The following is a 22,693-nucleotide window of genomic DNA, read 5'->3' as shown; positions in this document are numbered from 1 at the left end:
TGGGCAACCCATTCAAGTGCCTCACCGCCCTAACAGTAAAGAACTTCTTCCTTGTCTGAATTTAGCCTCATCTGAACTTCTCCTGTCTTAGTTTAAACCCATTACCCTTGTCCTTGTCCTATCACTACAGTCCCTAATGATGAAATAGGAGTAGCACAAATTATAATTTGATAATTTTATGGTTAGTATGATTAAGCTCTGTGACACATAGAAAGTGGAAAATTCTGTATTAGTTGAGCTCCTTAAATTGAGGCCTTTTATACGGTGCTGTTGCTTCCTTTTTTCCCCAATAAAATCTGTTAATAAAAGCAGCCTCCTTTTGTTGCATGCTTTTAGAGGTAATTAATCAGAAATTGATACTTAAATTGACACTTTTTGTACAGACTCTCACAAACAGTGTTTTTGTTAAAAGAATCTAATTTCTTCAACCTTTTGGTGTAGGGAGATGCTTACCTGGGGATTTGACTCTGGAACAGGATGGCCAGTTGCTGTCTGAGTAGTGATGGTTGTTTCGCTTTTAAGCAGGGTTTAATTGGGTTGTATAATACTCCCCAAACTGTTGTTCTGGTGGATTTTTCTAATCCAGCTGGCAAGTGGTCCTATGAGACCCTTCTGACATGTGCTTGGTGCTTTTGTATTCTCTTAAATGCTCAGGACACAGAATAATAGACTTGTTCTACCTACACAGGAGGAGAAAACAATTTCTATCCAAATTACTAGATATCAGTCGCTAGGGTTTTTTTAATTTGTTTTAGAGCTCTTGTAAGTTTGCTCATGTCATTCAATTTTTTATTTCTTTTTTCCACAAACATTTAAAACAATTATTTCACTCATGCCTGTGAATCTTGTCAGATTAGATTTCATTGTGAAACAGTTGTGAAAGCATTTGAAAGCATCCTTCTGTAAAAACAGGTGATCAGGCTTGTTAATGTTTTTCGAACTCTTTAGCTTAGTCCCCCCTCCTTGTATATTTTATCTTTCCTTCTTCCTGCTTTTCTAAAGGGCAGCCAAAATCTCTGTGCCATAAGATTCAGTCCCTTTAGTTTCCTCTCAAGGTCACAAACTGTAATGTGTTTTCCGTGAAGAGATTAAATTTATTAGATGTTGTAAAGCTGGCCTAAGCCTCACAGTTTTTCTCCTTTTCCCCCCGTCTTGATTCTTGCTGCCAGCTTTCTGCATTTTGTCATTGTTAAGGATGCTTGAGCACCTAGCAAAAATCTCCCTTAGCCTCTTGTAATCCCAGAGCTGCAAGTACCCTTTCCTTGCTACCTCCATCCTGCTCCTGTAGCTTTAAAACAGAGGAGAGGAATATAATTTTTTATTAGTTACATCCAGGTATTTGAATGAGAGGATATTATACATTTAACTGTAGAAAGACACAAAGACTATGTAGTGCAAAATGGAAATTTTAGGTTGTTAAGTATGACAGTTTGTTAAAAAGTTGCAGTACTTGGTAATTGCATTTGCTAGAATAAGAAAGAGCATGATAGAGCTTATGTCTGTAGCTGGGAATTTCTTTAAGGTAGTTGAAGATGCTTTCTAAAGGTGTTTGGTTTCTTTGGCTTCTGAATAATTGATAAGGTTTCATCAGCTTGCTTCTGTGCACTCATGCTCAGGTTAGAGTATCGTGTTGACTATCATAGTGTCACATTGCATTTCTTTGGGTGCCAGAGGGGGACTGTGGTGGTAGGACAATGGTAATGGGTTCAAACATCAACAGGGGAAGATCAGGTTAGATATAAGGAAGAAGTTCTTTGCTGTGAGGGTGGTGAGGCAGTGGAATGGGTTGCCCAAAGAAGTGGTAACTGCTCCATCCCTTGGAGTTCAAGGCCAGGTTGGACAGAGCAGTGGGTGACATGGTCTAGTGTGAGGTGTTCCTGCCCATGGCAGGGTGTTGGAACTAGATGATCTTAAGGTTCTTTCCAAATCTAACTGTTCTACCATTCTATGATTCCTTGGTAGTACCAATTTAAAGAGGTCCTGTCAAGCTCAGGCTGGATTGGCAGGGAGCATCATCAGTTGTGTTGGCATGACTGTCTGTGGATCTGTATTACAAACAGGATTATTTCATTTTGTAAACTATGCCTTATTGTGAGTGGAGGTGACGGGGGATCCTGCTGCAATTTGGGAGCTGCAGGAGTGGTCAGAGGTACATGCAAACAGCTTGCGCAACTGCTCAAAATTATACTATATGGAACTTCAATCTAACCTGTTTATCAGAATTACTTTTAAGAGCTCATCCTTTTTCTTTCTGTCTTTAAATAACTTTATGCACGTCACCTTGTATTGTAACATTTTTGTACTTTCTCTCCCACTGTTTGCAGTCTATCATAAGCCCATATGCTTCTTCACTCCCTCTTGCTAGTACATGAAGTACAACGTTTTCCACTCTCTCATTTGTACTTTTCTAGTAAACCTTTCCTGTTACCAGACATAAACCGTTCTCACTTGGACACATTCACAAACTGCTGCTATGTCTGTCCCCCTGTGGGGACTTTTGTTTTCAATGCTTTTCTTGTCAAGTAGATTAGGAAGTAGCTCATCTACAAGGCCAAATAAGCAGGTTAAAAGTTAAAAAAGAATAATTAAAAATACGCATTTGAAGGGAAAGACTGCAGTTTGGTCAGTGATTGATGGTTAATTTAGGGAAATGTATTTGCACTTGCCACACCTGTTAGCCTAAGGAAAAGGGGTTGATCTAGTCATGTGTTAAAATAAAATTATGCAGACCCATTAATTGTCCTGCTTTTCTCTTATGATTTATATGTCTAACTGGTATTTCAGTCCAAGCTAGTTCATAATTTTTACTTTGTTATAAGAATAGAAAGAGGAATGCTGTTTTTTAGATCGTCAGTGTGTTAATTCCTTTAATCCTTTGTTGTTTTTCCTCTCCATCTCCCAAGTCATAACAGGATAAAGGCTTTCAGAGATATGCTCTTTTGTACTTTCACCATAATAGTAGTAGCAAGGTTGTAAGTATCAGTATTGCAAAATTCAAAGGATGTATTGCTGTAGCATGTGCTTTTCACTAATCAATTTGTTTTCACAAGTTTCTGTGCTTTTCTGTTTGTTTCTGGATTCTTAAAGAGACTTAGTGAAATATCAGATGGACTTTAGTTTCTAATACAGTTCTATGAAAGGACTATATAGATATATATAAATATCTATCTATCTATCTAAATATCTAGATATTTTTAGAGTTTCATTTTATAGATTCAGCAACACAGTTTTTTCCAGAATAGAATCTTGATATGATAGTAAGTAGTTCTAAGGTTTACAGGCAATCTGTGTTTAAAAAACCCACAGGCCCATGTTGATGTAGCAAATTTCAGTGTTTTAGTTTGGCAGATAACAATGAACAGAACAGCTTTTTGTTGGTCCTGGAGTGCAGTGTTTTGAAATCCTTTTAGGTTCATTGCATGTTTTTTAGTATCTGTTTAGATAGTATCTGTTAAAGAAAGGCTTTTGGAAGTATGTTTTTTTATAGCTAATAGACTGCAAAATTTATATTAATATCAGTTGTTGCACAAGCAATATCTTTTTGGTCAAATACTTTGTATTTCTTTAGCCATGCTGATTAGTACATTACAGTTGCAATGATTGTTCTGTCTTCAAGTCTTAGAAGCTTTTATTCAGAGTCTCATGAAAACCGTTTGCCAAAACGATGCTGTTATTTGCTTAAGCTACGCGATTCTTTATTTGTGTGCATGTGTGTATGCAAGGCACTTTTTCAGATTGATCTGCAGAAGGAGGTTTGCCTTCATAGACAAACCTTCCAGCCTGAATGTCTGGAACAGAGTCAAGAAAAGATGAAAAGGGAGACTTCTCAGCACCATTACCAGGAAATTAAATACATTGTGAACTGCAGTCTTTTCCTTTTCCTTTTTGGGTTTTTTTTTTCTTTTTTAGCGATGTCTTCCTCAATTTCCTAGATTATTTATTTGATTCTTCAGAGCAAGAAAGAGATTTTTGTCAGCTGAAAACGTTTTCCTCATTGCAGTTGTGGGGGACAACAAAGTTGGGTTGGGGAAATGGTTAGCTCAGTGGATTTTTATATTTTGTAACTGTTTCTGAACCACTGTTTTATTCTCAGGGTCTCTTTTTCCCTGGTCTTATCTTTGTCATTAAATACAGTGCTTAGTAGTGAGTTTTGTATGAGAATATCAAAAACTGTAAATAAAAACTTTGATTGGATACTAATTTGCTATTTATTTTCTATTACCACACAATTTGCAAGTATTTTTGTCCACTCTTTCTCTTTGTTATGTTTCTGACCACAAATAGGTAAGCAGCATTTGCTTCTAAAATGGGGCATCTGGTGATAATTAATCTTATCTAGAATCTGCTTCTCAGTGGAATCTAATTAGATTTGTCTTCAGGCAGTTTGCTTCTCTTCCTCCAATTTGTAACGTTACTGTTTCAAGATTTTTTTGAGTGTGTTGTATGTTTTAATCTTCCAGAATTGTATACAGCAATCTCCGCTGTTCAAACATACACTGGATGGTTTGTATTCTTTTTGAGCTGAATGAGAAAGAAAAGTGAAAGTCTGTTTGTTATTCAAAATGGATCTGACTGCTATTGATAGTGTTTTGCCTTTGTTTCCTTTCACCATTTTTCTTTTATGAAAGATGAAGTCCTCTGAGGGGTGCATCTTATTTTGAGAAATACATGAAAGACAATCAAACCAGTAATAGATACACCAGTTCAGTAGTTTCAAAATAGCAGTTGTACTTGCACTAATGATGCCATTAATTTCACCAGTGTTAGAATTTGCTGAGCTGTTTGCAGTCTGATAGGTGTTTTTTTTTTTTACTAATTCATAGATTAAAACTAAAGAATGCAAAACTAATGCGGTCATACTTGAGTGAAACCTAGTGATTAATACACATTAATACACATGTATTAATGCTGTTTTAACAGGAATATACCAGGAGGAACCATGTTACTGTTTTGGTATGTTATGCTGTAATAGTAATGGATACTGCTGAATTTAGTCAGGGGTTAATATGGAGTTCACTGTTGGACACAGATTCCTGCATTAGGTATAAGCTTTCAGTTCAGACAGGAAAAGCTGCTGTGACTCTAAGGTTTGAGCCAAGTGTGAGCCACCTCAGTGGTATCTGCCTGGATGAACTTTGAAAAGTTGCTCAAAAACCCAGGAACTGTCCTCATTCCCATGGGTGCTATCTGTGAACATAGAGAGCATCTTCCCTTACCACACATGTGGTTGATCATTTTAGCAAAAGCCATCTTTCCTTGTTTATACTGTACTTTTAAAATATTTTCTTAAAAAACTTAGAAGCTAATCTCCAGTTGCCAGATTCTGGGTTTTTCATCGCAGAAACGGCCCAGTTTTCTTCTCAACCAATTAAAAAAAAAACCCTTAGTAAATAGAAAATTGGAAGGGAAGGAGATTTTGAGATTTCATATAAAAATGTATCACTTTTAATACTGAATGAAGTTGGAGTTTCAGCCTGTTGCAGTGCTGAGCCCTGCTACATACTTGGGGTCCAGATTCCTCTATGCTGTGTTATGTCTTGACATTTCTGAGAGCTTGTAAACAGAATGTGTTGTGAATACTGGTGGCAGTCAGAGCCCTGTTTCTAAAGAGTAGTGTTTACTCCATGGGAACAAGCAACAAGCAGATACCTTCTGCTGGATCCCTTTTTTTAATTGCAATAAGAAGGCTGTATAATACTTTCAGTGCTCTTCCCTACTCACCATTTGCATGAGATTAGAAGAATATGAAATTTATGATTGTCCTTTTGGTTAATGTGATGTAGATAGACTTTCAAACAAATGATCAAAGGGATACCAAAGTATTTCATAATTGAGAGCACAGCAGCCTGCCCAAATGAAGAAATAAATACAAATATAAAATTTAATAAAACACAAATATAAAATTTAATAAGCAATTATAAAAGGACAAATGCATGCAGTTTTAGGCTTACTGTGATGGAGAAAGATGCTGAAATGAAATAGAAGAAAAAATACTCTGAATTAAAAGCCTTTACTTTCTAAAGCAAAAAAGCATCTGAAGACAGGAAGGAATTTTCTTTACATTGAGAGTTACAGTGAAAGGAATCCAAAATTTCAGGCACATAATCACAAGTTTTCATAATGCAGTGAGTTTATGTACATCTGCTTAGCACCAGTCACTATGTGCCTACTCTTCAGTTTAAGCTTACGCTTTGCCATTTGGCATAAGCCAAATATGTACATGCTGAGCTGTCATAGCTTAACTGACATCTGGTGACTCTTTAAGGAGGAAGAGTATTATTATGGGGAAAAGAGAAAGCCATTAGACGTAATTATTGCAGCACCAGTTCTAGTCATAGAACATCCAAGTGAGGTAGTTTCTTTCTTCAGAACAAAAGTTCCCGCATTTTGTACTGTGTGATTTAAAATGTTGCACTTCACACTAGGAAGCATTTTTAAAAGACAAAAAAAGTAGTGAAAGTAAGATTTTTAGAAGTGTGGAGAAAGATTCTAACAGCAGCTGGGTGAGATGATCTCTAGGATGGTAATTTCCTACAGAAAGACACACATTTTGTCATTGTGCATGTTTTTCAGTTAAGACAGTGAAGAGCTAGGATTGTCTTGATTTTAATTAAGCCCTGTCTATTAATACTGACATGTAGCATATGTACACTTTAGCAACCTAGCCGATGACTCGTGTTTATACAGTAACTTAATGCTGAATATTTATGATATTTGACTTGAGACTGGAAAAGTCAATACATGATTTTGCAGGGGCATGGGAAGTGACCAGCTTGTGTTGAAATTGTGGTGCTGTAGCAGGTCTGCAAATCGATCTCCTTGGAATTCTGTACCTACCAATGCTTACAATTCAGGTGCTGTCACTATGATCAGCAATGTACTAAAGCTGAATAAGTAAACTAATAATACATATTTTCTGTTTTGTTTAGGGTGCAAAATTTGGACATCCAATGGGATTAAATCAGGCTCCTCCCCCACGTTCTTCTGTTCGAAGATCATTTGGAAGATCTAAGCGATTTAGTATTACTCGCTCTCTGGATGACCTTGAGGTAAATAACTTTCACTTAAAACTTACACTAAGTCTTAGAGAGAAACCTACAGTAGTCAGTGCTGATCATTAATGAGTGAAAGTATTATCTGTAGTGTAATAAAGTTACTAATCATCATATGGCATTTAGGTGAGGGGAGTACAGGTTTCATGTATCACCTGAGTTTTCCAGTTTCTTTAATAGTTTAATTAGTGCCAGCAGTGGCCGTTCTTTCTGTGGGGAATTTTGACTTTATTTTACCAAAGACGTGATGGATGCTCCATCCCTGGCAGTGTTCAAGGCCAGGTCGGATGGAGTCTTGGATGACATAGTCTAGTGTGAGGTGTCCATCTCCATGGCAGTGGGGTTGGAACTAGATGATCTTAAGGTCCTTTCCAACCCTAAATATTCAATGATTCTGTGATCACAGCTGGTCATTTACAGCAAAACAATACAGTTTTGCTGATCAAATGTTCATAGTATCTTAGAAATCATGTCATGGCATCAGATAAAAAAATCAAATGCTCATCGTGTCTTATCATGTTCTAGTTTTCATTCAGCTGATGATCATTGCATTGAGGAAATTTTGGGGGGTTAAATTTGTTTCTAGACCAGGCTCTTCATATAACTTCCTAAGAATGTTATCTACTGAGTATGGAAAAGCTTTTAAAAATACATAAAAATGTTTTTCCTTCTTATATGTCAGCAGTTAATAAAAGGGAATTCCTAATCTACTTGGTGTTGGTCATTGATTATGGTGATTTTTGGCCTCTGATGTAATATAATAATGCTATTTCACATCTGGTATAACATCAGCTGATGCCTGAGCCTTAGTGGACAAGCCTCGTCAATTTTGGTAAAAATAAAGAATGAAAAGCCATCTGAATTTAAAAAGCTGCTCTGCTAAGAGCCTTGTTCAACCAGCTGTACGAATACGGCTTCTTTATATCTTCTTCTTTGGTGTGCTTCCTTAGAAAAACCTGACCTGTAGTGATGTGAAGGTGAATGGAGGAATTTTACCCTTACCCCTTTGTCACACTTATCTTGAAAGGAGGTTTGTGGTTGGGGAGAAACAAAAATATATTCAGAGCTCTTGGCATAGGAACCATGTAGTACAGATTATACCTCTCTTCAGCATGGGAGGGAATGTGGCACAGTAAGTCCTCTACATGGGAAGGAGGTGTTTAAAAAGTGTTTGTGATGGGTGGAGGGAAGAAGGAGATATTCTGAGTTTCCTGCTGTGGGAAAATGTAGGAAGAACGGCATTTCACTGACACTGAACTAAAGGGGAGCTCAGGGCACTGGATTTTTAGGGAAGACAATATATGGAAGGAGCTTCTGGTGTGCTTAGGGAATGCAGGTAGGAACTGCAATTACTTATTTCTCATATGTTTTAAAGAGTGTTTTTCATTATGGTCTATTTCTATCTTGTCTGAAGCTTTTAAGTGTCTTGCTTTTTTTCTAGTCATGGAAAATACTTTGTCATTTCTTTGCACTCATAACTTCAGTGCAGTAAGTGCATAAGTTTAACAGAGCAAGATCCTCTGGATAATGCTGTTTGGGACCTACCTGTCTAGCTACATCTTTCTTAATCAGAAAATGGTGATTCTTCTAAATTAAAAAAGCTTGTTACTATATATTACTAGTTTTGACAAAATTTCTGCTCACAGTAGGAGAGAATCTTCTCAGAATATCTAATAGCCTAGTGCTAGTAATTCATGTGCAATAGGAAAAGCAGTTCATACCATGTTCTTCCAGATTAGAATTTCATACAGATTTACATGCACATCTCGTATTTGAGAAAGTGTTTTAAACACCAAGGATATAATTTAATTTCTGTTGTTGGAGCTGTTTTACATATATAAATATTCATTATAATAGGGACTTGATACTTTCCGTTAAATTCAAACATGTGTTATAGTTACTGGCCTAAAAAGTCAATTTGTCTCCATTATGTTTTAGTTGGTATTCAGCAAGGTATATAAATTGAATAGCATGAACAAGAGGGATTGAGAGGCATTCTCTGTTTCGCAGTGTCCTAGTTCTTAAAGCTGTTACTTTTTATGGGGAAACTTACATTCTAGGTCAGGATGTGAATCGGACAAGAAGCAATTTGTATTAAAATCTGTATTTGGATGATTGCCCTTACTACATAACTATTTGGGTGTGGACTGCTCTCTGTCAGTAGCTTCTTTTGATTTTGAAGTCTCCTTTTTTCCCTCTGCATGCCATAAGAGGCTGCTATCCTAGCCACCAGGAGAAATATCAACCCAGAGAAGAATTAAAAAAACTCCATAAATCAAACAGTTTTAAGGTGTTTTGATTTTGGTTCTAACTTTAACATTGCTACTGCAGCACTTTCCCCAAGTACTTTTATACTAAGTGTACTAGAACACAATGTTGTTAGTACACGTTTAGATTATTTCAGGCCGTCTGTTTAGAGTCGCTGGAAGAAGAAATAACAATACCAGGAAATTCTTAGAGACTCCACCTTTGGAATAATGATTATGAGCGTATTATATAGGCTACTTGTTTGCTTTTGTGTTCTTCCTAGTTATCTTAGCAGAATGGATAAAGTACTAACCCAAGCGTGAACTTGGGAAATTAATATGCTTCTCTGAGCTTGTGGGTTTGATTCCTGCTGGCATCTAACTTAGTCTTCTAAATTGAGCAGTATAAGTAGGTTCCGTGCAGTTTCTTTTATGGGCATATGCTGAACACTTTTCATTTGCTTGTGGATCTGAAGAAGGCTGTATTTGGATTTTTTTGTGAAAGTATGAACTTCCTCTTCTCATTCTGGGAGCTGCAGTGTGTGAAATAGCAGCCGTCGGTTCTTCTGTCTTCTGCCATAAGGTGGCGTGATTTCTTTGCAGTTTCTTTTTATTTAATCTATGCAAGAATAAAGCATATTAATGTATATTATTTTAATAAATAAAACAAATGATTGAAAGAAAACATTTCATTTTTTTCTTTTAAACTATTAGATTATGGCTGGCTATACATTCACAGACAATATTCTTATCAGGTTACAATTAGCTTTGATAATAGTTGCCTTCACCTTAAGCATTTTCCTCTTACCTGCAGAAGCTGTATTATACATAGAAGAAAAGAGACAAGTTTGTAGGATTAACCTCTAGGTACTGTTTTTACTAATTGAACCTGTATACAAGATTATTTTAAATTTGCATTTATTGAAATTGGATGAGAGTGCAGATTCAGTGGGTACAGTTATACTATGATAATGGCACAAAAAATGTCTCATAAACCACGCAATTTTATTTCTGAACTGTGGAAATTGTGCTTTTTCACACCAGGGCTGAATATGACTATCTTGTAAGTTGGAATTTGATTCAGAAAATCAGCACGTCTATTATATAATTATGTTGTTTTCATGAGAAATGCATTTAAAACTTATTACAAAAAATCTGGTTTCATTAACAACAGATCCCTATTTCCTATGTGGCTTGTTTGTTATTACGAAATAGTGTCCATTAATAGCCACATTGAAATTCTGTGATTTCCACCAATTTTACTTTATAGCGTGTTTGATGGATCATATTTGCAAGGTATAGCTTAAGCTTATTGAAACTTGCCATGATTTAGGATTATTTAAGTTTCTGAGCATGATCCTGTCTTTCTTCCTACTTTTATTCCCTGTTAGCTATGTACCAGTGCTCTCCTCTTGCATGATTCTGTCTGGGCAAAGACATTGTTTATAAATTTATAAACACATTAAAGGTGAATTTGTGAGACTGCAGAGACTAGGACATTGCCTTTGTAAAAAAATTACATTAAACAGAGTAATCTTTTTACTGTTTAACAATTTTGGAACCAGATTCCTGAACACTTTCAACTATAGATCATTCTGTTCATATTTTAATTTTTCTTGAGGTCTGTAAAAATAGGGGACCTTTACAGTATTCCCAGAAAGTCAACAAATTTAGGTTCCTCCTTGACGAGGTGAACATTCAAAGCTGCTCTGGCACTTGTACATTTGGTATTTGTGCTTAAGAATAAGGCAGAATAGCACCTTGAGAGACATAATAACTTCGGCAAACAAGTGTCGCGGTCTTTGAATATTGTTAAATACTCTTTCAATGTAGAGATCCTTTTAAAATTAAAGACTATTTAATTCTTTTAACTAAATACCATCACAAAAGAGACGGCTGTTGATGCTTTTCTTCCTGTCTTTGCCCTGTTTTGGAAACCTTAAAGCTGTATCCTGTATGAAAAAGAACATCTGTTGGAGCAAATTTTTAGAGTTTAGTAACGTTCTCAAAGTTGGAATGTATCAGATTTTAAAAATCAGTGTGAGGACTTTTGGTAGAACGTTCTCTCTTAATAATACCATTAATAATGTAGTATTGTTAGCTGTTATTACAGATGATAATGCTTGATTTTTTTTTTTTCTGTTTTGTTAATTTCACTGAAGCAACTTTTTTTTTTACATTTCATCTGCTAATTGAAAGCACACAACACATCTCTTTGGTATGAGGGTTTTATACTAATGAATGACATGTCTCTGCTGGATATTAGCTTTGGCATCTGTGGGTGGCAAAACCCCCTAAATGCTCATTTGACTTAATAATGTGTTTTTAAGTAGGTACCTGTCTTTGTTTGACTCATTTAAATAATCAGACAGAGCTTACACAGGGAGATAATAGCTTGCATTAGACCAACTAGTACACTGGGAGAATTCGATAAGAAAAGCTAAACATGCTCCTAACTTTTCTGACCCTGGTTGGTCTGATAAAAACTATTTATCTATTTAACTCTCCCTGCAGAGCTTGCTTTGCTGATGTTCTTAGATCATCTCCACAGCCATAACGCCACCACTGGCCAGTATAATTATGTGATTTAAATCAGGAGGCCTGTTCATTCTCACCTTATAATTGTGAATTTAAAAACATGTATTTTGTCTTAGGCTTCATTGCTTTTTTAAAGCCATGATAATTTGCCATGGGCTTCCAGTATACACAGACTCTACTATGTACTACCTTTACACATTGGATCTTTTGCATGTATTTTGTTCTATTTTTTATCTAAGATGTAACTGACCAATTGACAGTTTTGCTGTCTGCTTTCATGAACATGGAGAAAAGGCCAAGTGTGAAATAAAACTGTGTGCAAGAATGAGATCTCCATTTCTGTATGCAAAAGGTAGTTCTGTATTTCCAGCAGGCTAATAATAGAGGTATTAAAGGGCTACTCCTGTCTCCTGTACATGCATTCTCAAGTTGAGCTCCTAACACTGCTGATTTGGATACCCTATGGATCTGTGACCACAGTCTAGGGTCTTTGTTTCTGTTTTCCTTTTGCTAGAACTTGTCTGGTGTTGGTGGGTGCAGTAGCAGTGAATGACAGATCGTGCTTCTTAGAGTGTGCCATCAGGGGTCATCTTTTCAGACAGTGCAAAGTGTAAGATACGTGCTTAATGATTTTACAGCCACTTCCTATAATAGTTCAAGCCCTTTTAAACTATAATATCTAGCTTTAAATAATGGAAGTTAGTTATGACAATAAACATTGATTTCTTTACCTTGAATTACTGTAGCATATGTGGTCATGGAGCTGATAAGTATAAGGTTTTGAAAGCATCCAGTGGTTTCTGCCAGGCATTCTGCTCTGTTCAGACCTTTGGCTGTTACAGTCCTGCTGGAGTTGTTTGCCTTCTGTGCTGGTAAGTGAAACCGTGCCAGGACACGGATCAGGCAGGGGATTGCAATGGTTGTACTGTCACACAGTTAGAGTTGTCATTTATGTGGCTTTGGTCCTGGGCAAACGTGTATTTTCAGACCTGGTTTAGAGGTTGGCCCTAATAGCTAGCATCACTGTGCCCAGCAGGCAGTTTGGATGCAAACAACTTGATTGATAGGAGATTGGAGAGCTTGGTGGTATGATAGGGGCCAGAAAGTACCGGCTGTCTTTGGAACTACAACAGAAGCTTATGGTGCTATTAATGTGACTAATACAGATGCAGCCACTATGTCTGTGGGTTATCATCATCCCATTCTGGATGGTGCCTGTGTTATCCCTTAGAAATTTTTATTTCGTGTCATCATTCTTAGTATGTCTTAAAGACTTCCAACAGCATATTTTATCCACATTTGGTTTTCTAGACTGCTCTATTAAGAATTTCAAACTCTTCAGCATACTCTAGAGGATCTTCAGGCTTTTATTTTGGCATGTGTGATCTTACCAGCTACTTTAGTTATATCCGTTGTTACTCCCTAAAGAAGGAAACAAAATGCTAGCAGTATACATATATTTTTTCCAGATTGGGCAGCAGCAATAATGTTAGACCTTTGCTGTTATTCTGTACTGTACCATAATTTTTAAGAGATTGCCAATATATGTTCCTAAGTCTTCCCTGCACTTGTAGACTTTATCCCAGAAAGTCCTTATGCTTTTCACATTGATTTGTAAAGTATCTGGTGAAGGTAGTTTGGTCAACAGATGAGTACAGTTGTGTGCAACCTCTTTATTGTGAATTAGAGATACTTATTTCTAGATACAATCCAGAATGTTAAAAGTGTGTGGGTTTTTTTTCCAGACCCTGAGAATAATGGGATTTGTTTTCTATTATTGCAATTGGTAAAATGACCATACTTTAATAATCTTACTGTTTAGTCTTTTCTTCTGCCTTTGGGTTATTTTGTGTATTTCAGATTCTGGAGAAATCTGCCTTGCAAATATGCATGTAAAATGTGGAGTAGTCAGAGAATGTGCTGAGAGCTGGATCTGATCTCTACTTTCTTTGTGAGGTGCATATGGCAGTGCTCATCCCTTACTTTGGTGCCTGAGAAGGGGCCAACAGTGTTGCCTAGGATGGATTCCATAGGGAATTCAGTTCCCCTTTGTGAAAAGACAGTTGGCACTGTATGGAGAAATTTCTTCCTGAGGAAGCAGTCAGTACATTGTCTGACCCTGCCACTCAAGTGCTGTCCAAGCGTTATAGCCTCTGGGCTTGGCTCTCCAACGCAAGCTGATTTCTGTCATAGAACAAGAGGCACAATATATGTTTTCAGGGACTAGATATTAACTCATATTCTGCATAAATCTTAAGGCAGCAGGCATTACTTCTTGTCAGCGGCAGTACTGCCATTCTTAAGATGTGCAATTAAATGGATACAGGTGAACTCTTAAGTTGTCAACATTTCTGCTGCAGCCACTTTTGTGGAACTACAAGGTCAGCCACAGTGCACAAGTTAAAGTAACTACCTGAAGCTGCAGAGGGGTCATATCCCTTAATTCAGCAATACAAGTATCAGACCTTGCTTTTGGCTTTAACCTTTTGGTTCTGGTTTCCTTGTATAGTGATGAAACAGTCAATGCTCACAGAGCTGGGACTTCTGGTAGGTGGGCAATATCTCAAGAGTGTCTTTCTCTGTAACCTTTGGTACCCAGCATTCTTTTAAAATCGGGCTTACTCTCTTTTAACTGAAACTGTTTGCTCTTCTGGGTCTAATTCATGAGGCGCAAGACATTAAGGCAGAATAGGAGCTTACTGCACTGGGGTCTGTTACTGAAACACACCATTATTTGCCCTTTGAGGCTGGCCCTTGCTTCAGTTCCTTATGTTACACTTGTTGCTTCAAGAGCATCTTTTAAGGCTCCTCCCAAGAAGGTGAGCAGTGAGGTGAAGTTACTCAAGGTAATAAGGACAACAACATTCTCTGGAGATGAGCAGGCTGCTCTTTTAAGACTGAATGACTGGACAACAAAATGGCAGATGAAAATATATGCAGAGAAATGTAAAGCAATGCAAATGAGGCAAAATAACCCTAGCTTCCTATATCAAATGATAGGTATGTATCTGAGTCGCTTCTTCTCATAAGGGAGGTCTTTGAGTTATAAGGGAGAGTTGCATGAAAACTTCAGCTTAGTACAGTAGCAGTGAAACAAAATCCTGCTTTATGAATTACCAGGGAAGGAATAGAGATAAAAAACCCCATAATGATTCCATTGTAAACATCTCTGATTTGCCCACACCTGCTCTCTTTATTTCAAATACATTATGATATATTAGAAGTGGAAAATGTTCAGAAAGGTGTCAGAAAGAGTACAAAATCATGGATGGCATGGAAAAGGAGTTGGGATTGACTTCTCTTTGTCTCCTTTGGGATAAGAAGTCAGCCCCATTAATTAAAGGTAGCTGGAGCCGGGAGCAAAACAAACAACAGAGGAACGCGATTGTTCATGCCGGAAGTGAGTCGGTCTGTGGGACGCCTCAGCCCTGAGTGCTGTGGATGTAAGAAATTTGCATGTCCTGGGGGGAAAGTGGACAGGTACTTGGAAAAGAGAGCCACTGGGCATCATTAAGGAGACAAGCCATGCCGGGTGCAGGAGATCTCCTGAACTAAAAATACCTGGAGTCTGGGAGAATGTAATCAGGGAAATGTCCTATATGTCGCCCTGTGCTACTCGTCAGTAGACATCCATGTGTGGCCACTGCTGGAAACATAATACTGGGTTTGATAAACCCATGTTCTGAACTGATTATGTTCTTAGAGTCAAGGATGGACATAGCTTCTCTTTAACTGTGGGATTATGGATCATCCTCTTGGCGCAGGAAGCTGAGTTACCTTTCACTTGGTGTAAACTAGTTTGCTTATAAAGTAAAGGGCTCACAGACCATAATACCTCCTAGTGCAATGTAACTGCCGTGGGCTCTGAGAGCATTTACTGTTCGTGCTAGAGCAGTTGGAGGGAGAGGGCATCTGCAGCTTTCCGGGTTAGAGCTTCTGCTGCAACACGGCGTGCCCATGCGATTCCCTGATGGCAATGAGGAACTGGGTGACTGGTTTCATGCCTCGCTGTTCCTGCCCTCCCTTGGCTGCTCTTCCTGTTACCCGGTATGTCTTTTGTTGTATCGTGTGTTAATGGGGGGTATGGAGAGAGTTTTGTTCTATGAGACCTGGTCAGTGTTAGGGCATGAATTAAGGAGTTATTGAATGAGCTGAATTGGTATTTCTAGGGTATAAACACAGAATACATATGGCAAAAATGATAGCACAGTAGCTCTGCATGAATTGTTTCCTACCCCATATCTATGCTTAAAATGCTGTGATTTTGGCTACGAGTTGTTACCATTTAATTTTCATGGATTTATCAGTCCAGTGAAGTTTAAAAAACAAAGTCACCTATGGAGCTTCTACAGTATTAAATCATCAGAATATTTCATCTGTTCTTCTGATACTTACAGAAATACAGTAAAAGAAATACAGTAAAAATCCCTTCCTCTACTTCCATCTGGACCGGGGAACTGCACAAGGATGGTATTTAAGCATTATTTGTTGGGCAGAAAGTGTGTGTGTTTCTTTCTGAAAATACACAGCTTTTGCTACTCTGTCTGGAGGGTAGGTGTGGTACTGAAAATTAGGAGAATCATGTTTCACTTGGAATGCAATCCTTGTAAATGCCAATGCCCTGCTTACTCAAAGGAACGCGGAGCGTTTTGGTAGGATGAGATAGATTGCACAATATGCATGCATGTGATTGTAATCATACCGAGACACGTACCTACATGCCAGAAACTGAAAGAAATTTGCTGTGAGTCTTACAAGTTTCAACAATTTTTTTTTAAAGATATTTTTAGTTTATATTGTAAGTATTTTTAATACGGATTGATGACCTAGTTCATTCAGATAATATACTCATCAAAGGGGAATGTATTAAGAAAGAGAATACTTTGGAGGAGTAAACGATGTTGACTCAATGCTCAAAACAAGTTTGGACAAACGTTTAAGACGGAGTCCTGTAGGCCCTTAGCGAATGCATTTTGCATTAGCAGATTCCTCAGCAGCATGCTGTTGTCTTCACAGAAGCTTTATTGTTACACAGGACCTGCCTAAACACCATTTTAAAAGCTGCCTGTTCCTTTTGATGAGAAGATACAGAACCAGTACTGAGGGCGGAGAATATGCTGGGGAGGGAGGAGAATGGGAGAGGTGTTGATAGGGCAACAGACAGAGAAGCCTCATTTTTTACTGGACTCTGGAAGAAGTAAATATGTGTTCAGAAAGAACGTAATAACAAAGTTGAAGGGACTGTTTCTTAACAATGAGCTGTTAAACTATTTATACATGGAGAAAACTTTTACTGATAGTCAAGTGTCTGTAAGTATAAAGTTTTGTTTGTCTAAAGCGAACAGAAAACAGGAATATGGTTTAATGAATGGTCTTCTGAGCTAAGAAATCTTGCAGTGAAATGTGATAACTAATGCTTCTAAGGATTCAATGAGGTTTTAAAGAGACAAAGTTTGTAAGTATAAGTATTTAAGTTGAATTTCTATATAAGCTTTATTATTAAATTAACACACCATTTTTATAGACGTTTTAAATCTTTCTTTAGCACTGTATTGTGTTTAAACGTGGAGTATAGCTGATATACAGATACTTCTCTAACGAAGATTTTTATTAATCTTTCACTTAATTTTCACTACACTTGTACGTGTTTCTGCAAAGCATGAATGTCATGTTACAGCTGTGTTAACCTTTTAATTGTTACAGTGTTTCCTATGTTGTGCAGTTGCAGTGATGTTTTAATTTTCTTCCAGCTGGATTTTTATCCAATAAACCAGAATCCAGACGGTAGGAGTTATTAAAATAACTGAAAATAGATGAAAAGTACAAAATATGAATTTTTTATACAAAACTTCAGATGAATTTTAGCTTTTTGTTGCTCAGAAAACGCATATTTTTTAAGTAAAGGTACTGGCTGTATTATCAGTTTTTTGCATTATAGTCCTTATCTTTATGTGTATATGCCTCAGAGTATAACCATCTTTAATGCTACAAGTATAGCAGCAAAACTATCAGTTTTTAAAATGAAAGGGAAAGAAACAGTTGAAAGGCTCAGGAAGATATGTATACATTGTTTACTTAAATGTTATTAGGTTTTATGCTTAGTTTTACATTGCTTTCCTTCAAATCTATAGATTCTTACAGGTTCTGCCTGCAGTAGTAAGAAATTCACAAGTGGCTTAATGTGTTTCAGTTACCTGTGACTTACTTAAGCATATGTAATTTGATTTTAATTTACTATTGGGCTGCAAATCACCTTCCATCTGGATGTGCAAGTTATACTGTTTCTGCATGTTTTTATTAGTAGAGAAAATTAATTTGCCTTAAAATGTTGATCAACAAAAGGATAAAAATAGTAATTATTTCAAAAACATTTTGGAAAAAGTGTATTTTTTATTATCTGTTTACAATCAGGATATACAGAGGTGTTTTTCAAAGTTTACAATACTGCTTTAAAAGCCAAATACGTGGTTTTAGAGTAGATTTATGGATGGCAAATCTTCCTGAACGTCACTTTGAAATGTGTCCATCACTCTCAGAGGTGCAGGCAGACAGCAGGGGGCACCCGGAACAGCAGTTTGCTTCCATTCCCTTCGCTGAATTTATTCTATGGGAATTCTGAGTGTTTGACCAGGAAGCTTGTATTCCGGTTATTTATACACATGCATATTCCGAATGGTTTGTCTTGAAAACATTTTTCATTATGATCTCCCTGGAATAGGAAGGACTCTTATCTTTAAAATACATGGAAAGAAACTGCAGCATTGTAAATAACAGAATCTTCCCTCTTAATCGGTAACATATATGGGATCTGTTTATTATTGAGTAGCTGACAAATCACTGACAAAAATATATCTAATATATCTAGACAGATTATAGAAAACTTGGTGAATTAAGGAAATCCCCCTCTCCCATTTTATATTATAGCAAAGTTTTCTTAAATTGTGGGGGGCTTTATGATACTCCTGCTTTTTATTTCAATACCTAGGGTCAGTGAGATAAATCACGCTCTTAACAGATATATTTTTCTTTGGCTTTCATGCAAGTAGTTGTTACTTTCTTTAATATGAGATAAGGAAAGAAATACTTGTTGAGACACAAGGTTTTTGATGTAGTGTTCTGCCAGTGTCAAATTCACCTTAGGAATCTGTGTGACTGGGAGCTGGTCAAAGGGATTGCCTCTTTCTAGTTGCCTGCTGGGTTTGATGTGTGTGTTCTTCTTTAGGAGTCAGGGATAGATGAAATCCTATTCATCTTTTGACAAGTTAAAACTTATCCAGGCTTCCTGTCATTCTGTCTTTCTCTTCATTTTTTTTCTGCTCTGAAAACAAATGTAGAAAAGAAAATATGAGCAGGAAGTGGAGGGAGGGTAGAAGAGAAAAACAGATCAGCAGTATCTGGGGTCTCTACCCCTTTCCACAGTTTAGCTTCTATAAGCAGATGGATGTGGGTTTACAAATGTCATCTTTGGTATATCTGAACAAGGCTTTTAAAGCTGTTGTGTTATATCTTAACACTTTCCATTAATAACTTTGCAAATTAACATTCCTTCTGCTTTTGACCTTTGAACTTTGAGTTGCCTGCCTGGTTTACAAATATGGTACACAAAATCACAAGATTTTGGATTTGGCAGCTGCCGAAATGACTTGTGAAAATGCAAATACAGAGGGATGTGAGGTTTTTAAAGGCCTTTCAGAGTCACATGACATTTTGTAGCCATTACCATTAACTGCTACTGTCTAATTGGTAGGGCTTGTTTGTGGTGCTGGTAGAGTCACTGTATGGAAAAAATGTGGATGTGCAATGCTTAGTTCAATGGAATAAAATCAACAACTCTAAAGGTCTGTTTAAATGAAAGGATTATTAGGTTTATAATGCCAAGTACATGTGCCTAGAATGTATAAAACATTGCCCACCCACAGCGTTCCTAACAATGTTCATTGCAGTTGCTCCGGTGAACTGCTACTCTTGCAGCTACATCCCATTGCATTTTTAGGAGGTTTTTTTTCCTCCTAGTCATTCTTTTGCTCTTATGGGGGACATTTTCACCTGTTAAAACTCTGCTAGTACGTTTGGTCTTTCTAGGTGATTCCTACTGGATTTAGGTTAACACTCATATAGTAAAAACTATTGATAAGAGTCCTTCTTTGTTTTACCCCAAAGAGGTGTTCACAGGGAAGTTCTCTAGGCATTCCTGAGCCATTTATGCTTTTCATTTACCCAATGGAAGGATTAGTATTCACCTGGTTATCTGCATATTTGTAATAGTGTTGCTGTTTAGTTAACGTATTGACAGTGAAAATACATTTGCATCCAACTTGTTTGGTGCCCAGCAAAATGCAGTATGTAAACAGCTCTGGCATTTTTCCTTTACAAAATTATAAATTTTGAATACTTCTCTGCAGTGTTCTGTGGAAATATCACAGCGTATTAGCTTCTTAAGTCGTAAAATAATGGACGGTATAATTTGTAAAACACACTCCTTCCTGTCTAACCACCCATTTGTTTCCATTGCATTTCTTCACTGTATTAAATACTTGTAGAAGACAGCATTCAAAAGTGCAGTGGTGTGCCTACTCAACCAAGTCATCAATCATAAAATGAACTTTGTCCACTGCAGCAATTTGCTTATGTCTCTGGAATGCTTGTTAAAGTATGCTTATGCAATTAGCTTAAAATTTCTCCTCTGATCACTGCAAATTAAATTGAGAAGATTGAATTTTTCTGTTAAGTCTCTTCATCCTAAGCCCAAAAGTAGGAATGTGTGCAGACTTGGACTGTCTTTTGCAAACCAGTGAGATGTGAGATCTGGAGTAAAGGTTCTTGGCTTTTTTGCCTCATTTCTCTCTATACAAGTTCAGAGTAATATATGCCTTCTTCTTAGGGTTGTTTTTATATTAGGGGCTCAACTGAGGAACTGTATGGAAGTGCTGCACTGAGAAAGGGAGAAGATCCCTCTTTCCTAAACTGCTACTATTAAGTCCACCTTGGCTTCAAGGAGATCCCTCTAGCATAAAAGTGCCCACTAATAATTCCCAGTTTGCAATTCTGGTGTTTATTTTTAGCAGAAAATTGTATTCTGATTGCTTAGAAATAATAACAGCAATGAATGGTTTAGATGCTATTGCTACTTACTTGTGAATAGCAGTAAACTTCATGAAATCTTATACTTTCCATATACAGTCTTTTGAAGACACTGCTGTCACAGGCAAGTTAATAGCACTTCCCTCTTGCATTACAAGTAGCCTATTTTGCTCTCTGTTCCTAAGGGGCTGTGCACAGAACTGCCTTAACATCAGTCGAGCACAGGCTCAGGAAGCAAGGAAGGAAGGGAGAATATCACTTGGTTTCTGGAAGGAGAATTTTGTCTTTAGTGACAACGGGCTGCTCCTGGCTTTAACCAAATATGCCAGGTTTCCTTGTGCTGTGGATTTTTACAAGCAATTTCTAGTGATAACCACTGAAAAGTTAAGCAGAATAGACTGTTTGAGGTCTTACTTTATTCTGGCTTGCATTATGTAAACCTCTGAAAATAGTGGTTTACTATGTAAATATTTCTATAACTAATGTTAGGGTGATTAACTAATGTTTTCCTGAAAACTGTCTTGGAAATCTGTTTTATCGGATACAGGACTATCACACAATTCATCGTCATTTTATTTTCCTGATTTGTTATAGGAAACGTTTTAAAATATGATTGGAATGATTTATATAAAATGATCTAGATTTTCTGGTGAGAGATAATTGAGATCTAATCTGAATCCCTGACGAACCACAGCTTCCTGCATTGGCCTGTTGCTATGGGTAACATAAAAGGAGTAAAATAGAACTTCATACGAAATGCCTTTAAACTTTACTGGCATGTACAGGCATGGAACAGGACTGAATTTTTTAGTTTAATCTTTGAGAAGCTGCTGTCTTGAGGAAATGTTTTTTCCCCATTAAGTGAAGATGAATTTAGGAAAAGTACTGTTAGGAAAAATAACTGCCGTTTCTTATGAAGAGCGGGTAAGTGATACGAATTATATTTAGCTAAAGCAAGGCATCGTTGCAGTGAGAAATTAGAAGAGGCTATTGTTATTGGCAAGAAATCGGCGAAGAATCTTATCAGCTTCAGAATGCTTTTTGCTTAGCCTTTAAGCTTTTTGACTTTAAAGTAATTGAGTTAAAATTCCTTTGTAAATGCATTGTGTTTCATTATCAGAGAAAAGGGAAGCTTATTGTACCAACCAGCAGTCAGATTTTGAGATGTATTTATGAACTGTGCCCAATATGTGTGAAGCTAAAAAAATCAGTATATTTATAATCTGTGCCTGTCTTTCAGTTCTGTGCAATGTACTGTGTATATGCTTTCTGTACCATTACATCAATATTATATCTTTAGGTGAAACTGTATATGTGCTGTATATGTCTCTCTCAAGATCATTTTAGGAATGGATGTGGCATTTAAAGCCCTATGTTTATATGTGATAAGATTGGTTTTGTTTTGGGTAGAAAGTTGAACATTTATTTCTTAAAGGAATTCCAAATGTCTCCTTGATTATAGTTCATATATTGTTTTTATAGACTCACATATGACAAAACCTGTAACCTTCAGAGAATGTATTCAGCAAAATTCTTGTACAGTAGTTGTACTGTATTTCTTTTTAACTTGTGAATTCTTCCATCTGTAATACTTTTGTATTAATTCTTATAAATGCACTTCTTTAGTGGTAGAGAATTGAAAAGGCAAATTATGTAATAGCCCTCCTTGAAGTGGCATTCTGAAAGGGCATCCTTCTCACAGAATTCTAAGTCATGAAATTAATCACAATAGTATTTTGAAATGAGGGTAAAATACTATAATATTGCTCTAAGATT

At 36.9% G+C, this 22,693-nt stretch overlaps 1 protein-coding gene across 4 annotated transcripts in view; it reads left to right on the top strand.

The window, feature by feature from the left end:
- Positions 1-22,693, top strand: part of RGS12 (regulator of G protein signaling 12) — an 88,360-nt gene that overhangs the window by 17,844 nt on the left and 47,823 nt on the right. For all 4 annotated transcript variants that reach the window (XM_065660206.1, XM_065660214.1, XM_065660199.1 and 1 more), the window contains one exon: positions 6,930-7,049. In XM_065660206.1, the coding sequence (XP_065516278.1) occupies positions 6,930-7,049 (120 nt within the window). The remainder of the gene's footprint in view (positions 1-6,929; positions 7,050-22,693) is intronic.

Source organism: Lathamus discolor, chromosome 1, assembly GCF_037157495.1.
Source record: "Lathamus discolor isolate bLatDis1 chromosome 1, bLatDis1.hap1, whole genome shotgun sequence".
Lineage (NCBI taxonomy): Eukaryota > Metazoa > Chordata > Aves > Psittaciformes > Psittacidae > Lathamus > Lathamus discolor.
This window is presented reverse-complemented; position numbering and strand designations above follow the sequence as displayed.